Here is an 18367-nt window from a genome sequence, read left to right as displayed (position 1 = left end):
TTCTTAATTTCTGAAATTTTGGTGGCCCGACGTGCGTTTTTGGTGGCCCCGGGCCACCGGGCCACCGTTAGTGTCGAGCCCTGGGAGGTTTGGTTGCTTGTAGAAAAGATTATTATTTGGTGTAGCAATGATGCCATGATTCTGTAAAAAAAGTTGAATTCTAGTGAAGAGATAGATAATCTGCCTGGTGTTGCACAATATTGCGACATTTGCATCTGATCATAATAGATTCTTGTTTGGCTGAATCAGGAATGATTCAGAGAGCAAAAAATGTATGTTTTGTCATAAATTTTGAATCGATCATATGTCAGAAGCAGGTTATAGGAGAAAGTGCATTCATCATCGACATCAAAGCTGGCGGCATTCCGCGCAAATGAATAATGCACTGTGTTCAGAATACATACATTGTACATAGTGCCCTTTGTGTGGCCTACATGTATGCTGTGAGAAATGAGAGGGGTCACATTGTGAATACAAAAAGTGCCGTCGCACTCACAGCATGCATGCACATTACGTAGCTTCCTACCCACAGAGCAATGTGGCGTATTGTTTTACTGTTCAATACCATGGCAATACAGCCTGCTGTACTCCCAAACTCTATTGCCTCCAAGCTCTGTAGGCCAGTGCATACCACCATAGGACGGACCCTTTCTTGTCCTTGGGCACTATCATATTATCAAACATAATGGACTTGTTTTGCAATTTGCGTGTGAGTGACATTGTATTATGGTGGGATATATATATTGCAGTCAAGTCTGGCGATTGATGTAAAACTTTAGGATTAAAAGATATGTAGGCCTATACTTCTTAAATGCCAATAAACTGGTATAGTCATTCCAAAATTACAAATACTATTGCCCATCCTTAAGGAGTATATTACTGATGAAGTATCATGGATAGGTACAAATACCACAGTGTAGGTCTATATGCTATCGCTACTTTATTATTTTTTTTTTTTAGATTGATTTTCCACAACATAGGCCTAAATATCAGGCTCTTGATCATCATTTTACAGAACTGAACTCATTGTTCAAATGGAGGAATGATATGACTGTGCTCGTGGGAAATTGTTTGTTATGGATTCCCCCAATATTATTACAACAAACATATCCAAAAGAAAAGAAAAATTGAAAAAGTCTTGTATGAAGGCAAGTGAAAGTGAAAACTTACAATTTACCAGCCAGCTGGTTGCCCCAATGGCTGTCGTGGGTGTGACCGAGTGTGATGCATTGTTCAGTAGGCCCTATGTGTAGAGAAAGTACATTTGTACCAAGGACAGAGAGAACTGGGGCAGACAAACAAAAGGAAAAGTGTTTGTTTCTTACCCATGTTTAGTACTGCAGATTAAAAGAAAGAAAGAAGATATTCTAAAAAAGAAAAGAAAAGAAATGAGGACAGAATGGGGAAAAGGTTACCCTTGTGTTGTTATTTGTGGTGGGGGAAGAATGCACTTTTGCTTCTGCTACATTGCAGGTGTGTCATATATTTTGGGAATCAGGCTTTACAGGACAGGTTTTATACATGTGGTTTACAACAGATTTGTAATTGAGAATTACAGGAACAGTGAGAAATTTAAATAGCAACCCTTTTCAATCAGAAGTTATATCTTACCATACGAGAGACAGTTATGTGTTGTGTTTGTATCATGGGCATCAATGTTTTTGATAAGGTAATACTAAGTTTGCAAGCATCAGTTGCCTTTTGAAATTAGCAGTAATAAGTAAAACCACTGTAGACATGTTTATTGTACCGAACACCCAGAAGACAATTTAATCCCATGCTATAGTACTATTTGACTAGTGGTGTTGCACATGCTCTTCCAAAATAAATCGTCGCTTTCGACACAGGTAAGATTTCACTGAAAATCCTAGAGCCGTAATAGCTCGACAATGCAACAGTTGTAGTTACGTCTACCATGTTTAAATGAAAAGAAAGAAAGAAAGAATATGATGTTTCCAAGTAAACTTAAATTGTTGGATTAATAAAAGTCCCCTGTTGAAAGAGATTGAACCCCATTTTCATTTTGATACACAAGCAGTTAGTGGATTGATACAGTGTATACCATTATGAACACACACATGCAGTAGACCTATATACTATTAAAGTTGTTGTTGTTTTTTTTTTTAATCCCTGTGGACAGTTAACAATGTATATATTGAGATTGTCACCAAAAGTGCAACAACTTCAAATCAGATGTTAAATTTTGGTCTGCCGTTGCCAGAAAAAAGAAAATAAAAGGAAAAAGGAAATGTTTTTAATGCATGCAGGGCACCTGCCTGAATCAACAAAGGTACATACACTGCTAGTGTATGGATTCTTTGCAGATGCAGGAGCATGTGTAATGTACTTGCATGTTTAATGTAATCGTAAGGATCTCGCTCGATGTGATATCTGGGAAGGCGTGTGAAACGGCAAATCATTCTTGTTTTGAGTTGACAAAAGGGGTTTCTAATCCCCTCAACCCTGACCTTTGTCTGTAGGTCTTTTCATTACGGCCGACTGCCCATCGATTGTGTTCACTAGATCAGTTACTTCCGCAATGCACACACACTGAAAAATGTCAATACGGGGACACCTCCAAGAGCTGAATGACAGATTTTGAAACTGTAGACAAATATCGACAAATAATGGGCACAATCAAAGCCCCTCCCTTATTGTTCCATATTTCCTCTCACTCGCTCACTGTCGTGCCATTTCATTGTACACAGTTTTTTGCACACGAACAAAACAAATGCTGAGTTGGGTAACAGAAACGGTACTAAGGACCATGTGAGTGTGTTTTTGTGTGTATGTGTGTTTGTATGTCCTACTGGGATATTTTGTAAGTGTGATTTATGTAATTGTCAATTTGTAGGTGCTCAGTGAGTAGTTACAGAATATGTTTTGCAATGTCCACCACAGTTTGCACCCATTTCAGTTCACTCATTGTGCATCATAGCTAGTTCCCTTGGCACAATTCAATATATTGACTCTATCGTTAGTCCCACCCCCTCTTTTTTATGTGTTCTGATCATCCATCAGTGTAGAGACTGTTGTTTCTACAAAGTTTTGTGAGCTCACAAACTTTATTAGCTCGTTGAGGACGAGTCCCGAATTCATACTCGGGCAAGTGTCTATGGGAAATACGCATTGTAGCAAAATCAGCCAGTCCTCAACAGGTTAAATTAAGTTAAATGGATGTATTTGATGCTGGATGAGGTGGTAACTGCTGCCTCCAAAATGAATGGCAAATTACATAACTATCAGTATCTTGCATTCATTTCAACATGAACATACAGTATACATTATCATGTAGTTACACCCTCTTTAATACATTAGGGGTACGAAGTCTTTTACCATACAACGGTATACTTGGCTCTTTATTCTCATTATGGTGATACAAATATTGTATTGAGAATAGAGAGACTGAGGGAGAGAGAGAGAGATGATGTGAGGGGATTAAAGGAAAAAGATGATTTTTGTTGTGATGCATACCAGGGGCCCGTTTCATAAAACTTGTCATCAGTGACAAGTTGTCATAGATGTGACAAGCTACTGAAATCCTTGCATCTGATTGACTGAGAGCAAATTTGTCATAGAAATGTGGCAGTTGTCACTGATGACAAGTTTTATGAAACGGGCCCCAGGTAATTCACAGTAATATCTCTTTTTTTTTTTTTTTGGTCAGAGTGGCTGCAGTGGTTGCAAGTAGGATGAATGGCAGACATACTCTGAAAAATTTCAGTATTTGCCCCCCCCCCCTTCAGTCTCAAAGTGGAAAAGCTATTTTGGGAGTGCTTGTATTGACCTGGCTATGTTGGTCTGCGTAGATCACCTGCAGAAGTAGAAATGGGAAAGGTAGTGATCTGTATCCTTGGGAACGTCCAGGAGATGAAATCAAAATACGGAGTAGATTGCGGAGAAACGAAAACAAGTCATCACCATATTGCTGGCTGTTGACAGGTGAGGGAGAGAGAGGGAGAAAGAACATGGGCTGAATCACAACAGATTTGCGATTGTATATGTATGGGACTAAGGAGCGGGCTAGTCTTCCTCTTCATCGTCATCAAGTGGTTGGCCACCATTTGTGTCCAGCCATCTCTCATAGTGGTAGGGTGAACAAGTTTGCCACTCCTTCCATGGTAAACAAAGTAGGTATCATAAAGTCATAAATCCATACAATCATACTATTGGTCAGTTCATATTCCATGGTTCAAAGGTAACATGTAACATGGCAGGGCTTGACCTGGATAACCTCAAACAAATATGACCTTTTGCAGTAGATGCAGTGATATAGGCCCTATCGATGAACCTGTAGTACTAGGAAAGTATAGTGGCCCATTTTTGAAAGCTATTTGACACTCAAACAAAAATCTGACTTTGATATTCTAGATGTTTATAGTAGAAGCAGAAGAGTAGGAGTAGACTTTGCACCCATCCTAAGTGTACGTTAGGGTCTAGTTTGTGAAGTATAGCTTTTCTACCCTCCTGCTTATTAAAAAATGGAGGGGTGGGGGGGGGGGGGGGCTTGGTCGGTAGAGAAGGGCACTGTGACTTGATTGTACAGTTCCCTGTCAGCAGGCATAAAGTGTAGCATGGATCATAACATTGGGAAATATAATTCATAAACATTTTTACGGGGGAAGGGAGACAGGGGAGGGGAGGGGAATGTGCAGTGTAATACAGTTGTATTAGGCTGTGCTGAAGCATTGATTTGCCCTTGCGTTAGCCCATTTCTGAAGGGATGGGATGGGGTGAGTTCATGCATAGTGTAACATGTATGGGGGGGAGGGGGTGTCGGAGGAGGTGCTGTATATGTCACAGCTGTATCTCATTGTCAGCAGCTGGTAGGAATGTTGAGTACACCATGCCTTCTCCATCATGTCACTGGATATGCCATGAATTGACGTTTGATGGTGCTGACAAAGAATTTCAATATGTAGTAACCCTGTCTATGAAGAGATGAAAAGAAATTGCTAGTTTTTATTTCTCAGTCTTGGAGATTGTGTACCTCATGTGGTATATCATCTCATCTTTTATCCTATAGTTCTCCTGGGAAATCTCCCTGCTCTTCACACTTGTCGGTGTGGATGAAATCAGAAACCTGAAACCGAATCCTGAACGTTGGTCCTGAACCCTGTACATGTATTCATGTCAATATGTGCCATCATTCTTAACAAAGATACACTGTACTGTAGGTCTTACATTATATGGGCAATCCTTTTTCACCATGAAAAGATCCCCTGTTTTTTCTGGATAAATAAATATTGTATGAAAAGAGAAATGTACCTTCTTGGCAAACATGTCAGTAAACCAACTTAAATTACAACAACAACAACAACAAAACCAGCCAATATATGTTATATCTAAATTCTATCATGTATCTTTGAGTAGCTAAGGTTGTTTCTGACAAGTAAAATATTTACAGCATCTGAGGCTTCTTTGACATAGCAACAACTTACCCTTGCAATCTGGATCCAAGGGTTTTATCTGTACTTCTCTCAAGAATAGGCAAACTGCATGCTCTCCTAACTTGGTTCCAAGGGAAAGATATAGGGGCTACCCATGATTTTAAGTTTTCTATGGAAACAGAGTAGGCTATTCGAACACTGTAATAGTGTGAATTTACAGGTGTGTGAACATGTCATTTTGATGCTAATGTTGCACTCATCATTGAATTTACAGTGCTGTCATGGCCACTTGTGCCCATGTAGATGCACCCCTCACCCCTTGTCCTCATGGCCCAAGGTTTTGGGGTTCTTGAAGGCTAGCACTCTCCTGTACCCTAGAAATTTGCCAGGGCTCCCAGCCTACTGCTGACACCAGTCAACCAACACCTGTGAGTGACTCAGGGTGTCAAGTCTATAACCCCTCCCTCTTCCCTCGTCAACAATGGCCTGGGGGTGTAAGGGCTGCCCTCATCCCCTTCCTCCTCCTAATGAAATTGCAGACGTATCAGTCATCTTTTCAATAGACCCTGAAAAATAAACCCCCAACAATAACAGCAACAATATCTTGGACATATGACCAGTGTAGCAATTCTCGTATAATTTCTTTACGCGTTTTTGTCAAATCATGGTGTCTGACGGTTGTTTTCTGACTGTCAAACATTTTTTTTAATCGATGATCATTCTGTTCAATTTGCCATTTTCCATGCCAGTCAGTTTGGAGTTGACAGAATGTATTGATCCATTGTTATATGATATACGATAATACCTTAAAATTTCCCAGGGAAATTGCTATCTGCTGGTCTTGTGATGACCACAAGAGGAAAGGGAGAGGGTGGGTGATTGAAGGGGAAAGACCAAATGGCTGCAAGGCTTGAATTCACCTTTTTTTCTTCAAAACCCCACCTTTATTAGGTTGGCAACAGATCACTGAATTTATAAATCATTATATATTCAGTGCATTCATTGTACCACTGTGTTCATGTGCTTTTATCACTTGCTTATAATAGACTGGTCATGTGCTTGCCCTATCAATGATGCCAAAAAATTGTAAAAATAGCCTTCCAGTAGTTTCTCTTCTTTATGAATGACTTGCTTTAAATAACAGAAGCAATAAGTTTTTTTTGCTACGCTCATCCTGTGGCCACACTATTGTGGCACGAAGACAAACACCATGATCACGTATCAATATTTTGAAAACTGTTCAAGCTATTATTGGTAGCAAAAGGAAGTACTGTACCACTTTCACCATCTCCCTATTTGTGATGCAGCAATTTTCCTGAAAAAAAAACCCAAAAAAACTTTCATTCTGCAAGAACGATATGACCTGTTGATTCTCAGTAGGAAGTAGCTGTAAAACTGCTGGAGTCAATATCATCACGTGAAACGCAATCCACTGTTTACCATCACGCGACATTTTGTCATCCTCCATTTCTTTGAAGTCGGACGATCGTCACCCCTAATGGTACGTTATTGCGTAACTCCTCCGAACGAAATTTGTGCATGCAATTGCGCAATGCCAGACTGCAGTGCTATCCATAAATGTGTGGGACTGTGAGTGTGTGTGTGTGTACGCATCATACACAAACATTGTGACCGCGAGCTGCGGTGATTGGAGGAGAGAGGCCAGAAGATGCTTGGCTCTTTTGGCCTCTCTTCATGCGCATGCGCACTGTGAGTGTGCGTCCATTCGCATCCCTTCGAAAGCTTCGCGTGGCTCGGACAGCCCTTTTATGTAAGACCCATGTGTGTTCGCTGACCCATTGAGCCAGCGCTATTCTCATTCGGTGTCACGACATTTGATACAGAATGGGGGGAGGCAGCGTGTTGCGTTCGTCTCGTGCCGCACAAACCACTCGCCACGATTGTAAGGCTTTAATTTTGATTGTGCCTTGGTACTTTAAAAGCAACTCTTGCATTGTGAGACTAATAAGACATGAGTTTACTAATTTCTGTTCTAGAGTACAGCATTTTGTATATTTTCTCATGTTCAGACTTTATTGATAATATTAATATCATGAATCTTAAATTGCAGAAAATTTAAATGGCACTTTTCTTTCTTCCTGTTAGAATCATATTTTTCTTTAATTTACATTTCTGTTTTTTGCCTTTGAGTTCCTGTCAACGATAAGTTGCAAGGAGCCCCAAACTCAAAACATTTACAAGTGACATTATTTTTTGTTTCTTTCAAAATGGAATGACGAAATTCATGCGTGAATGAGTAGATTTGCCTCCATGATTGATTTCTTAGTCACTGACACTGTCCTTACTTTCATCTTGGTGAACTTTGCTAAGTTGGGCAATTTTCTAGAGCAGTGAATGAGATACTCGGATAATGACAAACTCTAGTGGTCTTGGCTATGTTATCTTCAGTTGACTTTGAAGAATGTTTCTTTTAACAAGTGGAGATGTTTGAGATATCTAAAAAATCAAAGATTTTTCTATAATTCTTCATGTCCTCTCAACATGGGGAAATCTTATTTGTGCTTTCCGTATCTTGTTGTTCCACATCTTCCACATTCCACAAACCAGGTCAAATTTTCCTGACAGTATTTGCTTTCTCCCTCCCTTTTTTTTTTTTAAAGTTAGGGCAGTGATATTTCCCAAATAATTGCTTATGGCTACACAGACAAAGGCCAAGTATGGGTAAAGCTTGGGTCTAAAGTGTTTCTTTTCACTTCAGTGGGGTCATTTCCGTCGCTAATAACACGCGAACAATAACAAAAATTGTTTGGCCTGTATGACTTGACTGGGCAAGCCAGACTTCACGAAGAGCTAAGTACTGTGTTTGTACGTGTTACAGTCGAGTCGGAGGGAAAGAGGTGTGTGATGTCTTTGAGGTCAGTTGCTCCAGCATAGTGGTTTACAAGAACAAACCATCCATGTATGATGATCTCTGAATAAATAGTTGCCAAGGTATCGGAGTGTGATACGCCTGACCTCAACGAGAGACTCTTCCGTGAAATAGACCATGTTTGCTCAATGCTGTTTTGGTATAATCTGTTATTAGGCACATATTTGATAGAGTTCAGTTGAAGAGAGAGCTCTCTCAACATGAGTTTAGCTGACTAATAATTTCAAAGGCGTACATGATTAATGTTTATTTCTTGGTGTATCTAGGGAGTGCCATTTGGGTGAATGTTTTGAAAGAGAAAGTTCAAGATGGTCGTTTCCTGTTTTACAATGAATCATTCAGGTCAGGAATGAATCAATGTTTTGGGAAATTTACATTTGTGATTAGTAGATGTCATCTAGAAAAAAAAAAAACCACAGAGCAAAATCTGTGAATGTATAGGGTATGTAAAATGTAAATATAGGTATGCTCAAACCCCTAGACTGTCTAAAGAAGTTTAGCATTGTTCATGATAATAGTAATAAGTTCATAATACCTGATGATGATGATGATGAAAATGATTACAACAGCAGAAATGATAAGTGTTCTTATATATTATTATTATCAATGTCATGTCAGTAGTATAATAATTTTGTGTATCATTATTGTACTGTGTGGTGTCAAAATCACAGTACTAGAGATGTGATGAATGATGAAAAAAAAAAATGAAAGAGAAACTTTAATTTAGAGGCACAGACAAGATAAAATATTATATCCACCAAGGAATTAAAAAAATAGACATTGCCTGAACATTCTGTCCAAAGCCAGAATTTCCCTTTGAAACTTACAGGGCCAAGTGTTCTCACTGGTGCATGTGAGGTGCAGTATGATAAAAGACCTGATAATTCTTGCCTAGGGACAAGACCATTGAAGGCCCATTCACACACAGGAGTTATTGGTTTCTGATTGGCATACATCAGTCAATTTAATTTGCTGTTAATTACACACAGCCAAACAACTCACTTGGCTGCAAGAGAAACATGTTCTATCTCTGAACTGTACGTGTCTAAATAATGGTAGGAGCATTACCTGGGCGTCTTTACCTTAAGCCTTATGTCATGAGATTATTATTCCCCCCCCCCCCCCATATGCATTTGCCAACACATACTGCTCAAGACAATTTATTGTAAGGGTTTGAAAAAAAAGCAAAATGGATTAATTTTGCACTGCGTCGGGGATCACAAAGTTCATGATTTCGTGTCCACATTTAAAGATTATCAGTTAGCAAAAACTGATTTAAAAAAAGCCATCTGTGTATACATGTGTGTGTGAACAAGCCTCGGGATAAAAAGTTACATTGTGGTCAAAGCGTAATGGGCAGTCATGTGATGGATTGAATGCCATAAAAAGACAAAATTGAGTTCGTCCCAGATTCACTGCGCAATATTGTATAGTTCGTACTGATGATGAATAACATCCAGAAATGCCACAAGTCACTGCCTTCATTCATATTTTGAAAGCAGTTAGAGACCTTTCCCGCTCTGTATTGAGGCAGAATAGAAAATCAACTTCATGCCACGCCAGTGACTCACTATCGCAGCAATGCTTGATTTGGAAGTTTAATTGAATTCGCAGATCCCTCATTTGCTGCCTCTGTCGCCGAAATGTCATCAACATATGGTTTCCTGCCATGTCTAAATGAAAAGGACATTAAGGTCTGTTTTGACTGTATAGGCATCACTCATTGCTCAATTTTTGTGGAAGTCGAGACAGTTTTGGGTGTAGTCAAAAGTATTGAGCTGCTAAACATCAGTCCAAGGTTTTTGTTTTTCCTCTAACAGTAGTCAATTTGATATGTGCAAATCACTTTTTATTTAAAGACTACGTTCAAACAAAGTGATTTAATGAATGCATTTCTAAACAAAAGGACAAAGGAGAAATGAAAGGATTTGTTCTTGAAGATTGACTGATCCCTTTCAATAGCAACTGGATCTCGGAAATCCTTCCCCCCTCAAAAAAAAAAGCATTTTGTATATGACTTCAACATTTTGTTTTTCTTCTTGATGAAATCTCTGTCTTTCAATATTGTTTTTATTTGAGTGAGTATCTTGTTTTAATAAATTTGTATAAAATGAGTTGTGATCCCCTCAAAATAACTTGTCCTCCTTTGAAATGACCTTGTCAAGGATTTATCTAAGAATGGGCACAATGAAATCAGAGAGATTTGAAGAGTAAGCTATTACAATGTGTCGAAAGCATGAAAATGATGATGTTCCACAAAATGGACATGTTATCGTAAACGACAACATGACAGACTCCTTTTATGTCTTATCGTGAAGATGAAGCAAGGATATGAAAGGAGCAATGCCTCGACTTGGATGAAGGAAAAACGGATTAAAATTTATAAAAACCAGGGACGACTTACCTCCGCTTCTTCATTTAATATACTGTTATCCTGTGGATCCATCTTGATTCTTCCCTGCAGAAAGAGCAGGGAGGTACAACACACTGCGAACCCTTCCTCCTCCTCCTCCCCCCCCCCACCCCCCATCCTCCATGTCCTGCCCAGTAAGGGGTGATCTCGTAAAGGATGTGGAACGGATAGTTAATGGCACCAATCATGACACATCTAAATCTCATTTAAAGGTGAACCTAGCCAGTGTCATGCACGACTTGACAAGTGGATCATTTTTTTTTTTTTGCCCTCTCTACTGTGTTGTTTTTCATTTTCTTTAAATGCTAGGCTGCAAATTGAATTGTTAAAAAAAAAAAAAAAGAGGGGTGGAGGGGAGGGGGCTGTCATCTCGGGGATGGAGCGGGGGCGATGCAGCGAAGGACATGAATGCGTGATTCCCCAAGATACAGCCCATGATTGGACGGCTTAGCCGGTAGATTTCCCCAATCGTCATCCTGTTAGGGAGTATCATCTCACTTTTCCCCTCTTTGCTTTGCTAGCTAATGGGGCGCACTGGTCTGATCTGAGCGGCCTTAAAGGTGCAAAGAAGTAGGGTTCTTTGCGTAGAAATGCAAGTTTTCTTGTGCGAAAATGACCACAAATTAGCTCAAAATGGTAGTTTATAGTGTTAAGTCTCAAAATGGATTCATGATGATTACTAATAATCATGATTTCTTTATTTTGCAGTGATTTGGAAGATGCTATTTGTGCTTAAAGGCATAATTTACCATTTGCAGATGATACAAAAACCCAACATAAGTGCTTTGAAATAGTTCTAAAATGTGAGTTAGGGGTAGAAACAACCACTGTAAAAATTTGAATCCGTATAATCGATGTTAAGTATTGTTAAATACACAAAATGCGAACAATAGCTATAATAAGAATGCTTCCAGACTAAACCGTATACAGTTATGGTTTATTGAGAAAAATGCTGATATCTTCTCATATTTTAGGCTTTATTGCACAAATTTTATATGGTAGGATGTTTTGTGATACAACAGACCTACACATATGCATCAAATGTGATATCTTGAACATTTTTGAAATCACTGCTCCCAAAGGTAAACTGGACCTTTAAACTAAAATGAAAAGGGATATCAATTGATTGTCTTGTTTTCTACTAAGATTTCAAGGCTGTGTCTATGAAAAAAAAAAATCCTGAAACTTTCAAAATCTTAGGTCACTTTTCATGTGTGCTCTTGTGTCTTTGTGCGGAATTTTATCATCGTTAAGTGAGAGGAAGATACATATCTGTATCAACACACTAGTGCCTTGAAATGAGCATCAGAGGTGAAGGATTAGCTCCTAGTTGTGTCTCTAGACTGGAGTAGATATTTTTGTTTTGTTTGTTTGTTTCTTTGTGCTGCCACAGCCTATTTCTTTACTCATCATAAGAGCCAAAAATCATCCACATGAGTCATGAGATATGCTGGTTGTATGCTGAAGTGCCTCTAGGGGTTTCTCTATCTTGAGAGCATCAACCTTCAAATTCAGTGGCATCTGGTTCAATGTTGCCATGACAACAGCTGTACCTAAGTCATTCCACACTGCCCTTTATCATGAGGTAAAGGTGATGCCGGTTTCTTTAAACTTGTTCAGAGTGCTCTGCTGTGATTTTTAGGTATGAGAGGGCGTAACTGTAGAGACAGAGATGTTTTTCAGCTCAACTGTGTGTACTCCTGGAGGAAGGGGTGTGTCCAGAGAGAATGAAGACATCACTCCTCACCTCTCAGTAAATCCCACACCTTCCCTGTGAAAGGCAATGCGCCATTGATGTATGGTAGGCACCTAAAGGGCTTTTTACACTTGTAAATTTTTGCTTAGTCCCGTACCAACAGTGGGGCTAAGGGGGGGCCTTAGCCCCACCGTTGGTACGGGACTATCCTTAGCCCACTTTCTGTTTACACTCGTTTTTGCCAAAGTCGGCTAGCCCCACCGATAATCCCGTACTATCTGGCCCTGCAAAATAGCAGGGTTAGAACCGCAATTGCGATGCCAAGCAAGTGAGTGTAAACAGAACGAGAAAATAATCCGGGGCTAAGCGACGGAGACGAAATCCGACCCCCAGTGACCAATCAGAAACGAGGTAATCAAGTGCTGCCGGTGCGTGCGTGTACGTGTACAGTGCACAGCGTAATCATGAGTATTCATGTGGTTTGGAAAGTCCGGGGCTAAGAAATACGAGTGTAAAAAGGTCAGTTTTCTCCTTAGCCCCGGACAAGAGATAGTACGGGACTAATTGGCCAGTGTAAAAAGCTGAAAAAATTTGTACGGGACTAATGATAGTCCTGAGTCAGAGAAAGTCCGGGGTTACGAAACACAAGTGTAAAAAGGGCTTATCTGGTATGGCCAGCAAGAATCATATTGGTTATCATGGCTATGATGAGTCATCTTACCCACAGAAATCCAAAAATGAAATAATAGCTGTAATTCTTAAGTGGGACTTAATAAATTACTTCCTATAAACATATAAAGCACACATACACATATACATTGTACACTTGTACAAGTCAAGTTACGGTATATGTTCTCAGATGAAATCTGCTGACAAGCATTTGAAGCATGAAGTTCAGGTATTAAGTGCATCTGAACAGTTCCATGAAATTTTGAAAAAAAAAAAGATACATTGGTTCAGACAAAACAGTCATTCTGAATGAAATTCAGCTACCTAGTAATTCAAATGCTGTAGAAGACCACAAACTACCACTGAATTTCCCTTTAATGTGAGAGAAATTTAATCAAGTTCACCAGTAGGTAGGTGTAGTTTCTTCATACTTGCAGTCTGCTGTAGACTCTTTCTCAGAAAGGCAAATGGGTTTAGCAGGTTGTGGAGAGATGGAAAGGTTGCCCATTCACACCAGCAAATATCATGCGCTCCATGACTGCTTGCTGCATTAGTGCGCGACTGCAGTTATTAATTTACCTCATGTTAAGCTGTCAACTTACGCAGGCATCTGACAGTAGTATTTTTTCCTCTCCCCCCCCCCCCATCAAATAAAAAAACAGATGAGGATGTCTGTATAGTGAAGAAATGGGTGAGTCCTGTCTATGGAGATAGTGACAAACGCTTGCGGGATAAATCATGTGTACTACAATTGAATCTTGAGGCTGTTTATTCCTGTTTACTAATTTTTTCTGAGGAGAAAGTGTTCAATTCTTCGTAGACATATTCTAATGACTTCTTGCAAGGAAGATTTAACTTCAACTTTATTTTCATTCTGTAAAATGAGATGTAAACATCCTAAACGCTCAATATGATTTGACTTGCGAAAATATACTCCCAGTTTACAAATGAACCATACAGTGTCTGTCTTGTGTGCTGGAATTGTGTGGGTAGCGAAGTTGGTAGCAGTAGAACATAATGTAATGCATGCATGCTTCTTTTCATACTGCCCTCCAGCCTCATCCCACCCCCCAAACCCAGTATGTTGGGCTCTTGATGACGCGGGAAAGCCATTTTGGGGGTAACACGATCCGCGCTCACACAAAACTGCTGAAGTCTTGGCAAACCTGTCAAATCGCTGAGCGGGCTTGCCGCGATATTGTGTCATTTGCGCCACTACACGGGCGCTCTCCCCCTCCGAGACCTTTTAGTGTTCGGCTATGGGAGCATGTAGTCCGGGGCGGAAGCCAGAGAAGGGAAAGAAAAAACAACAACGACCAAAAGCGTAAAATGGCAACAGCCATGCCTACATTACGCACACCTCTCTCCTGTAAACAGAGACTGAAGAATTGCACCTTTTTCTCTTTTCTCTTTTTTATTTTGACCATGGGAGGGAGAAAGTACTCGTAGGGCATACAGTATGTTTGGTCTTCCCAGAGTTCCTAGCTAGGTTAATGTACTATCTTACAGCAGTCATGGAATGTGTATGTTGTATCTACAGGCCTTTCAGTAGTAGTGATTTTTTTTATTTTGTTTGGAGGGGGGGGGGGGGAGTAGAGATACCTTTATTCTTTTCTTTTCTTGTCAGGAATTAAAAGAAGAAAATAAAAAGGAGGAGATGAATTGTAACTAGATTATCTCAAGGACACACTGTGCCTTTTGTTTACTGAAAAAAAGTCCTTATATGCCCAGTGTGCAGACACACTCTCTCTTTTTTTAAACTCTTTTCATGTATTGTGTATCACATCAAGTGATCTGAATCCTCTGAAGGAAGATCTGTGCCATGTGTACAAATATTGCATCAGAGGGAACCTCCCTTTTAAACTGGAAGACAGAAGTACATTTACCCCAGCAAAGCTGTGATCGGCAGTCTGCATTTTTTTTTTTTTTTGGCCATATCTGAGATCAGTCAATATTGATCCAATAATTCAAGTACAAGTTTGCGGGTGGTATTTCTTAGAAACTCATCTCTTCTTTCGTTTTCCGTCCTCTGCCAGTTGTTGAAATGTTTAAGAGATCAGCTGAGCCTGTGTTTACTCCTTGTGACTTGGGTTATATTTTTCCACGTGTTTTACGTGCTGAACTAAACATTTGCATGGAGAGGACCACAGGAACATTGTGGAAATCAGGCCGACATCAATATTTTGATTTGATCACGATCGGCACGGTGAACCACAATGAACCACTGTGGAGTCAGTGGTGGTTTGAAACCCAATAACCTTGAAAGACCTTTCAGAATATATGTGGGACAGGAGTGGGAATGGTCATATAGTTGCCCTTGCGATGTCAGAATGTATTGCATTTCTGTAAATGGCCATTTTAATCAAACAAAATGTATCAATTTGTATTAGAAATATCTCTCTCTGTTCTGTTCTTTTCTTGTTCAGCAATATCTTACGAGATTTGTCGATTGTGATCATTCAGCTCAGGTTAGCAATGGTTATGTGCCGTCGTCATGAAGGTCACATTCTAGTATTTCATAATTATTTTCTTATGTTTAATTATAATAGCTATTGGATACCAGCCCCATAACTGCTTGCGGTGTTGAGACCCTCAGATTAAGCTCTCGTTTCCAATCTTATGTCTTGATCTCACAGAAACCCAAGAAGGCGATCCAGTATGGCTACCTGTTTGTGGCACCAGGCATCGACTTTGATAACCCCATGTCAAGAAATCGGGTGAGTTGCACTGATATACAGTAGAACAATATTTCTCAATTCATAGTCATATATGTATCTTTTTTTTTGACATTGTTCTCCATGTTCAATATGAATCAAACAAGCACATTGTATCAAACACTTTTAGGAGCAAACAAGCTTTGGGTGTCATTCTCCAGTAAGATTATGTAATCAGGGGTGCTTATTGTAGAAAATGAAGAGCAGTGATGGTATCAATAACAGATTTGTTTCTTTTCGTGATTGTTTGTGTGCGTGTGTGTTTTTAATGATCTCAGTTCTGTTACTTGCTATGGAAAAGAACCCCCCCCCCCCAAAAAAAAAGGACAATATATATATATTTTTTTTCAACAGATTAAGCAGGATTAATGGTTTCTGTGGTATAATGTCCTGTATGACTGATGTAATGGGGACTATATAAAGGGCAACATCTGATGCTTTGAAAAGAACATTGTGACTTTAATCGTGTCTGCTTTTTATGGCGGCTAATCAGACTAATTCATACCTCAAATGTTTGATGATGATTCAAAAGATCAGCTTATCATACCGTTTTCAGAGCATTGCCCGTAGTTATTTAGTGAAGTCTGCAAACTATGTGGAGTTTAATCCCCAATATCCAGTGAAAATCATCCAATACCGAGTGTACATCTTGTATTTCATGACTATGGCCTGTGATACTTGCTGTTCATGAACAGATAAGAGAATGAGGGTGGGTTGGGGAGAGGATGGGGAGGGGAACTCCTACGCACCCAAACAAGCAGGGAGAAAGAAAGATGTTTCTCCTGAGCCTGAACGTGTGTAGATATCACAGACATTATAATCACCATTGATTCATGGTGAGGAGTTGAAGTGTTCATCCACATGTGCATAATCACCTGCGTACATTTCAATCCCAGCTGGATTAATGCCGCTACGTTCTGCGATGACGCACTGAAATGATGTAGGCCGATTATCCCATCTGGTGCAATATGAAGTTTGTGAAAGTCGTGCTTTATCCCCGCCCCCTTCGCTCTTTAAAAAATGAGCCATGTGGCATTTGCTGCACATATGAAAAACATCTTTTCAGGATCAGCGTGTAGGAAAGATATATCATTGGTATGAGTAATGTTGTGAGTCAGGGGAAAATGAATTAACTGAGGGATTGGAATTACTGAAATGCTCTGCAGTACATGAAGTTTGAACAATTTGAAGGTATGTTCAAGAAAAAAGAGGTGCACATATTTTCACATTAAAAAAGAATATTAGCAGTGAGTCGGTGGGAAAATGATCATGGTTAGGAAACATTGTTACAATCTTTTTATGTATTTCACATCATTGCAAAGCTCACCAATGTCTCAGGTCTATCCCCCCCCCCCAAAAAAAAAAAAAGGTTTGCATTTTTCATATCATATCATATCATATCATATATCATATCATATCATATTTCATACTGAATTGATTTTGTAAACTCAGCGCCAACTTCTGAACATATGGTCTACTCTGTTTTGTCCACAAGATCGTGTGAGGCATTAATTATTGAGGTCTTAAAGTTGTTGTCTTTTTTTTAAGTTTTTTTTTTTTAAGTTTTAGTAATTTCTACAGAATTGTGTTTTCAGTTTTATAGCACTAATGCTCTCGCAAGTGCATATGTGTTAAAAACAAATCAGATTGATATCAAAACCCCCACCCACAGCATTATTGCACATTTAGGGTGGTACCTGAAATATTAGCTGCAATTGGTGTATATATCACATCTTTACTTACACAATGTCAAATTTCTGAGTGGATCATGAGACACAGGCTATCGATACATGGGGACTTTTGGTAAATCCCGGAAGTTGACCTGCCCTGAGACATAATATGGATTAGGACAGGTCAGCTCAGGCTACTGAATGCTTGCTTTGCCGTATCCCAGGTTTGGCTTGGATAGCCTTAAAATGACAAGATATCGAAACACTTTGCCGTTATGGAATAAAAACACATCTGTATTATATTTGTGACACAAACATTGTTACATGTATACCTTTGCCAAATATGTTTTGCTTGGTTTGTTTGTTTTCTGTCTATTAGCAATGTTGCTCAAAATGGTTAGGTGGTGATTTGGATCCAAATATTTTTTTTTTAACAATTATTGTTCTGCGTCCAGGATTTTTGCATGGTACAACAGTGAAGTGGGATACAATTCTGGAGCATTTGTTCTCTGAGCGCTTCTGGTTTAAAAATTTTGTTTTCAATCGACAGCCAGTGGGAAGCTACTAAATTCAATGTCTGAATGCTCCTTTCTGTAACTCTGTACAATTCCAAGAAATTTATGCAGTCTGGAAATATTGTTTGATAAATGAGCTCTAGTGTAAGATTATAGAACCCTCCATGTTTATAAATGGCGTTTGGTAACTGGTAACACCCATAGACCTCCTGTTTACTCGAGACCCTAATCTCTTGTCGCTGGCTAAAGGCCAATTTATGATCAAGCAATCAACTCCACAAGGAGATTTAGTCACTGACATTTAAGGCTATATTATATCACGGATCCGCTGTCACATGCATCATGGATACCCCATCAGCCTTGTTCCAAAGATAGTGCATTTTGATTTTCTATCGAAAACGCAATGAAAT

General features: G+C 39.4%; 1 protein-coding gene across 1 annotated transcript in view; it reads left to right on the top strand.

Moving 5' to 3' along the window:
• Positions 1-18367, top strand: part of LOC140231622 (uncharacterized) — a 155962-nt gene that overhangs the window by 43029 nt on the left and 94566 nt on the right. The window contains exon 2 of the mRNA XM_072311772.1: positions 15695-15775. Coding sequence (XP_072167873.1) covers positions 15695-15775 — 81 coding nt within the window. The remainder of the gene's footprint in view (positions 1-15694; positions 15776-18367) is intronic.

Source organism: Diadema setosum, chromosome 8 (genome assembly GCF_964275005.1).
Source record: "Diadema setosum chromosome 8, eeDiaSeto1, whole genome shotgun sequence".
Taxonomy (NCBI): Eukaryota; Metazoa; Echinodermata; class Echinoidea; order Diadematoida; family Diadematidae; genus Diadema; species Diadema setosum.
Note: the sequence above shows the minus strand (reverse complement) of the source record. Positions and strands in the feature narration are given on the sequence as shown.